General features: G+C 31.3%; 1 protein-coding gene across 1 annotated transcript in view; it reads left to right on the forward strand.

Moving 5' to 3' along the window:
* LOC134249152 (uncharacterized) overlaps positions 1-7,500 on the forward strand; it is a 33,651-nt gene that overhangs the window by 19,026 nt on the left and 7,125 nt on the right. Inside the window, exons 16-22 of the mRNA XM_062731508.1 lie at positions 77-116; positions 2,331-2,359; positions 2,723-2,797; positions 3,376-3,447; positions 3,876-3,937; positions 4,018-4,120; positions 4,848-5,033. Of these exons, the coding sequence (XP_062587492.1) occupies positions 77-116; positions 2,331-2,359; positions 2,723-2,797; positions 3,376-3,447; positions 3,876-3,937; positions 4,018-4,120; positions 4,848-5,033 (567 nt within the window). The remainder of the gene's footprint in view (positions 1-76; positions 117-2,330; positions 2,360-2,722; positions 2,798-3,375; positions 3,448-3,875; positions 3,938-4,017; positions 4,121-4,847; positions 5,034-7,500) is intronic.

Consider the following 7,500-nt stretch of genomic DNA (forward strand, 5'->3'; position numbering starts at 1 on the left):
TTTTCTTTAATTCCGAAATGTTTAGGAAAATATTTCAGACATGTTCACTTCAGTAATATTGATGTGTTGATTTTAGGTTGGTGACGTCAAAAGAGGAGAAACTGTGTTAGTCACAGGTAATGGATAACATTGTGTAATTTCAACCACTGCTTAAATTTCAATGAAATAGTTTGTTCCATAGTTAGTTTTCAAAATATGTTAAATTTGAAGGCATTGAATTTATCCAAGGTGCTTGAGGCTGATTTACTGATTAGTCAAGGCAGGTTACAAATGTACATGCATTCATAGGCATGTACATGTATACTGAAAAAGTGTTTTTTATCAAATGATGAACTACAGATTTGATGAATGATTTATTAACTTTTTTGAATATAATGATTCCCACTCTTGTTTTGTTTTTGACCAGAAATTCTTTATAATTGTAAAAGTCATATTGCTTCAGTTTCAGCTTCAGTCATTTTTTAGCTCACCTCAACGAAGTTGGGGGAGCTTATGTAATACCCTCGGCGTCGGCGTCGGTGTCGGCGTCGGCGTCCCGGGTTAAGGTTAAGTTTTTTTGAGCAGTTTTCTTTTTAAGTACTTCTATGTCCTATATTGATTAGACATGCATGGAAGATGTTTCTAGTGTGTTTCATTGTACCAGTCAAAGTTTCAGATGCTGCAATTTCAGCAAAGGAATGACCAGGTTAATGTTTTTGGAGCAGGTTAACATTTTTGGTGCAGTTTTTGGTGTGGGTTTCATTTCCAAGTAACTAAAAGCCCTATGTTGACCAAACTTGCATTGATGATACATCTAAGGATGCATACTACCGGGCTTGCTTCGGATGCTGAATCTGACCTACATTTTTCGGTTGAGTGAACAGGTTAAAGTTTTTGGTGTAGGTTTCATTTCCAAGTAACTATAAGCCCTATGTTGACCAAACTTGCATGGATGATACATCTAAGGATGCATACTACCGGGCTTGCTTCGGATGCTGAATCTGACCTACATTTTCCGGTTGAGTGAACAGGTTAAAGTTTTTGGTGCAGGTTTCATTTCCAAATAACTATAAGCCCTATGTTGACCAAACTTGCATGGATGATACATAAGGATGCATACTACCGGGCTTGCTTCGGATGCTGAATCTGACCTACATTTTCCAGTTGAGAGAACAGGTTAATGTTTTTGGTGAAGGTTTCATTTCCAAGTAACTATTAGCCCTATATTGACCAAACTTGCATGGATGATACATCTAAGGATGCATACTACTGGGCTTGCTTCGGATGCTGAATCTGACCTACATTTTCCAGTTGAGCGAACAGGTTAATGTTTTTGGTGCAAGTTTCATTTGCAAGTAACTTTAAGCCCTATGTTGACCAAACTTGTATGGATGATACATCTAAGGATGCACACTACCAGGCTTGCTTCGGATGCTGAATCTGACCTACATTTTCCGGTTGAGTGAATAGTTAAAAGTTTTTGGTGCAGGTTTCATTTCCAAGGAACTATGAGTTCTTTAATGACCAGTCTTGCATAGATGATACATCTAAGGATGCATACTTCCAGGCTTGCTTCGGATGCTGAATCTGACCTACTTTTTGTGGATGAGTGAAAATGTTAGTTTTGATGCATGTTTCATTTCCAATAAACTATGAGCCCTATAATGAGCAAACTTGTATGGATGATACATCTAAGGATGCACACTAATGGACTTTTCGGATGCTGAATTGGACATACATTTTTCAGATAATAGACAAGGTAAAAGTTATGGTTGCAGGTCTATTACCAAAAACTATAAGGCTTATATAACATTGTATAAACCAAACTTGCACAAATGCTGCATCAAGAGATGAAAACTCTCAAATTTGCTTCAGATGCTGGATTTTCATTACATTTTCATGAAGAAGAAGTAGTTTAAATTTTTTATGTAGGTCTATTTCAAAGTATCAGATCAAAATTGCTTTTAAAAATATTTTCATTTTTGGAATGTATACTTTTTGTTGGTTAATTGTGTGACTTTGCCTTACTTAAAGACAACATTCGTTGAGGTGAGCTCTGTAATCTCTGATTACCTATGTTTATTCAGCTGATTTACAGTTTAAATTTGTTTGGGAAAAAATTAAAAAATCAAATTTTTACGAATTTCAAGGGCAAAAACAAAATCTGATAAAATTCATTAGATTTCTTGGGTGAGGAAGATTCTTCTTGAATATTGTCACATTCTGCTAAAACAATGTATGCTCATGGAAATGAAATTTTTAACAAAGTTACATGAAGTTTGAATGAGGGGTATTTTCTAGTTAGTAGTTACCCTATTCTTTATTTTATGCAGTAGTCTGTTCTTTTTTAGCTGCAGCAGGGGGCACTGGAATGCTAGCAGTAAGTTTTCTTATGATTCTTCAATCAAATCATACTGTTCAATTTGGAAAAAAAAATTATTCGAAAAATCTTATTATTTATTACATGTATATTTAAATTTTGCAATTGATTTTTTATGTAAACTTTCAACAAATATTGATCAAGGACTAATTTCTGATATACAGACATACAGGTACATGGAATTCTAAGGAAATATTATTGGAATACATGTAATTTGCATCTTCAATTGTCCTTTGACTTCAATCTGAAACATCAAAACTGACCAACATTAGTATAACTGTTATATTTTTGGTATTATACAATTGTGTAGATTTTCAAGCTAATTACAACTACTGGTACATGCACAATGTTTTGATTATTCAGGTACAGTGGGCCAAGTTAGCAGGATGTCATGTTATAGGAACTTGTTCAACTGATGCTAAAGTAGAATTTCTGAAGGTAAAACAAATATTGAACTTTATCCATTGTCTAACTATATGTACTTCAGAGGGAAGATGTACTAATAAGTTGTGGCATATGCCCATGATTTTCAATGTTTAAAAAACAGTCATGTTCAATTTGTGAACAAAGTATTTTGGGCAAAGTTCTAATTATTAAAAGGTTTACATTATAGATGTATCAAAAATACCTTTCTGTGAAAAAAAATTTGCTTACCAGAAATTAGCCTTTGTTTAAAAAAAATTACATATTTTGTTGGTTATAAGCCCATGCAAAAACATTTCTAGATATAGATATTTTTCATTGTAATGGAACCACTTAACCAAACAACTCATAGCATATGATTTAATTCCTCTCTTAGAAAATTTGAATTATCTTAACAATCTTGAAATTATAGCTGATTATGGATATTTATCATAAAACAACCATTTATGCGAACTTAAATATGTACACAAAATGTTGTTATGTTTGATATTTAATTTTTTCTTTTTTTTTCCACCTTAAAAGCAATTCTAAAAGACTTGTATTTCTTACTGCTCAACATGTAAATTAATTTGAACATGGAAATTAATTTTCAGAAAATTGGTTGCGATCGTCCCATCAATTATAAAAAGGAAAGTTTGAAAGAAGTTCTGAAATCAGAGTATAAGGTATGTGCCCTTATCTGTGAATAAAATGTGTTGTTTTTTTCCAGTTCATACATATTCTGGACATGTGGTAACTTTGTTTAAAAATAAAGTGGAAGTATTATAATTGATAAAATTTTATCAAGTAAATATTATTTGGGGTTGGAGAAGAACACTTTTGTTGCTATTACAATAAAGAAAGTTTCCTATTATTTAAATTGACCACCCCCCCTCTCCAAAAATAATCTGTATGATTTGAGTAAAGGAGAGGTACATGATTATCAATATTGATGGCTGACTTATTTCACATGAACTATTGCACAGATCAGAATAGAGTTTTCTTTTAGAAATGTTCAGAACTGTAATAGTGTTGATAAGCACAATTGTTTTCGTCTTCAAAATTAAAAATAAAAAAAGTCACATGTATTTTTAATAGCTTTATTCTATTTCAGAATGGTATCGATGTAATATATGAGTCCATTGGAGGAGAGATATTTGATACCTGTGTTAATAGGTATGTTGATCTTCTATGAAAACTAGCATTGTGGATTTTGTGGCAAAACAATTCTTTACACATTTTTTTAAACATTGCAGCTTGGCTTTGAAGGGGCGTTTAATTGTGATAGGATTCATTGAGGGTTACCAATCAGATCTGGGCTTCAAACCTTCCAGAACAATGGCCACGATACCTGTTAAGGTAAATTCCTGCCTGAAAGTAAATAAATATTCCACAACAATTCTGTTGGTGTGTAGAAGGGGGAGGGAGACTTAACAGAGTTTGTGTAAGGTAATGTCACTCATCATATCTTGAAATCTCCATTGAGATATTGTGCCTTCACCCTTATCATAAACATATTATATTAATATTCTTTGAAATGATACAGTTAGTAAATTTATAGTCATAAAAATAAAGGAATTTTAAGATAGAATTCCATGAAAATATATAAGCTATAGTAAAACACATACAGAATAAAAGAAAAAAACTAGAATTCAACTTTAAATTCCTTATTAAAACTTGATTACTGCAAGTTCAAACAGCATTCAGTAGCTAGATTTTCCATTTGATAAGGTATGTCACTCATCATATCTTGAGAAAGTTTTTTTTCACATAGAGATGATATTTTCAACGTTAACATTGACAATTAAAATTAAACTTTGAAGGTATATCTGAACTACCCACAAGAAATGTTTAAAGATATTGATATTCGAAATATCAAAATTCAGCAGTTATATGTATTAAACATTAATTCAACCAGGTTTTTATTCCCAGTTGTCCACCATGTACTTGTATTTTAACTCAGATAAAGAATTTATCATTCTGAAAATCAAATTTAGCTAAATATTATACAATGTTGTAGTAATTAAATGCTGAGCATTAAAGTGGTCATTATTGAATCAATCTATTGAATATTCATTTATTACAGCTCCTCAATAAATCAGCAAGTATTAGAGGGTTCTTTCTGGAACATTTCATGTCTGATATTCCATCTTATATCAGTAAAATGATCAAGTTACAACAAGAGGGCAAACTCCAGAGCTTTGTGGATTTGGGTGAAAACACAGAAAAGGGACCCTTCAAAGGCTTAGAAAGTGTAGCTGATGCAGTTGAGGTATTTAAAAAAATTAATTTAATAAGTTAAACATTCACTATCAACCCAGGCCAAAGTGCCAGTGTGCTTGATCTAAATGAACATAACATGCAGTTTATTGCTAAATGAACATCTGTAGACGAGAACATCAGAAACAGTTTGAAAATTTGTACACATATTATTCACCATATGAAGTTGTGCACCTGATATTTTCATCTTGATTCGATTATTATTTTGAATTTTACAAGTGTTTTTTTCATTTTTATCCACCGTTTCTCAGAAACTATTGCAAGGATTAATCTGAAAATTTGTACACTTATTATTCACCAGATGAAGGTGTGCACCTGGAATTTTCAACTCTTTTTGTTAATTTTTTTGCATTTTACAGGTTTTATTTTTTATTTTAATTGACTTGTTCATTTTGGGTTCATGTATAAAGATATAGAATCTAGAATATCTTTCAAAAAATATAAAATACTCATAAAAACTTTAAAAAAAAGAAACATCATCAAGTGTTAAAAACAGTTTTTACATTGCACAGAAGATAATATAATTTCATTTGTCTCTTGGGAATAATGATTGGACATGCATCCAGTTAAAGATAAATTAATGAGTTTGGTGTTGGAAGTTGTTAAGGCATATCTCTTATCAAGCGTGTGTGTTATCTAATCTCCAGGGAATAAGGCACAAAATTAAAGATCTCTCTTCTCTTATCTCTTAATTGTAATTTATTGTCTGTCAAAGCACTTCATTACTGGATGACCAGCTCTTTATTTTCAAAATGCATTTCAAATTGATATATCAAGATTATATTTGTATTATGTTTTTTTTTTAACAATCAGTTTGCAGAGTGACATAACACATAATTGCAATATATTTTTTTAATGCAGAAATAAAAAAAAAATAAAATGAAAAAATAAAAAAAAATGTTACAGTGGAATTACAATGTATTAGTATTGATGTTTCATTTGGTTGCACCTTTGTTTCATTCATTAAGAAACATGATGAGCAATTATATTTCACTGCAAATTTTTGTAAGTAAATTGTGAACACCTCTAGATCCATAAAGTATTTTTGAATTGGCACCTTCTCTGAAAAACCCAGCGGGGGGTATTTGTCCCTATTGGACAGTTCTAGTTATATTTGAGATAAAGATCTTTGGAAGGATCAGTCTCAACATGTTCTGTTGCAAAACAGAATGTGTAACATAAGATCCATGGATTATAAAGTTCAAATATTTCAAAAATATATATTACATATTATGGAAATCAACTGTATAGTGTAAAAGTTGTGTTTCTTTGTCAATTTTTCTATTTGACCTTTTGTGTAAAACTTTCATAGAATAAACTACAGGTACTGTGTGCACTGAGTTCACTAAATTATAACCCTGTTTCCCAAATGCTTTTAATGGCAAAGTCTATGTTTTGCTCTGGGAGACCCAAAATAAGTGTCAGGTCAAAAAGTAAAATAGGGGGTGTGCAATGGCATTATGTAATAAATTATCTGTGAAAGCATCATTAAATTTTATTCAGTGGTATAGGAGGAGTTGCGGATTTAGAGATGGGTATCCTTCAATATTATAAAAAAAATAGCAGTGTCCATGTTTTGCTATTGGAAACCAAAAATACATGTATGTGTCAGATCAAAAAATACAATAGGAGGTGCACAAGTGCACCGGTAACAACGATTCTGTGAAAGCCTCATCTGATTTCATCCAGTGGTGTAAGGGGGGCTGCTCATCAGATGTCAAGAGAATTTCTTTTCTTAAAACTTTATTGAAATCCATTATAACTTGACTTTTAAAGTTATTAGTGAACAAAGAGGTAAATCTTGGACCATTATAACCAGTGAAAATCAAACTTCTTTTAAAAAATACTCAGAAGTGTTTATGAAGAAACAAATCATATTGAAAAAAAGGCATATTAAAAATGGAAATTTACGTTTATCTTTCAATTCTTTTTAGTTATAGCAGTAAGTGCTAAATATTTCTAAATTGCATTCTAGTGGACAGACAAATATTTTATTTTGATTGATAATGTCTGTGTTTGCATTGTTTTGAATATATTGATTTTGATGAATCTCTTTCTATGAAAGTGCATATTACAAAAGATCAGTATTTTATCGGACACGCCTAATTTGAACATTAACTATTACTCAAAAGACAAATTGTCAATCTGCTCTAGCTATTGATTTTGATTGGTAATGTTAAGCCAAACAAATTTGTATTTCCATCGATGTGTCTGCATATCCTGATTAAAAAATGAATTTTTTAAACCAGAAATAGATTGAATCAGAAAACCACAATTTGTGGAATTCATTGGTACCCTTCATTCACATTCACAATTTTCATCCTCCATAATGTAAGATGTATACATTCTGTACATGTATACAAAAAGGTTTCGAAGTCATATTTTCTTTTGTAGAACACAAAATTTTGTCCCCACATATCTGTGAAATTGGAGCAAACCACAAAAATTGCCCCACATAA

Source organism: Saccostrea cucullata, unplaced genomic scaffold, assembly GCF_032062105.1.
Source record: "Saccostrea cucullata isolate Sc308-1 unplaced genomic scaffold, CSIRO_AGI_Scuc_v1 ctg25, whole genome shotgun sequence".
NCBI lineage: Eukaryota > Metazoa > Mollusca > Bivalvia > Ostreida > Ostreidae > Saccostrea > Saccostrea cuccullata.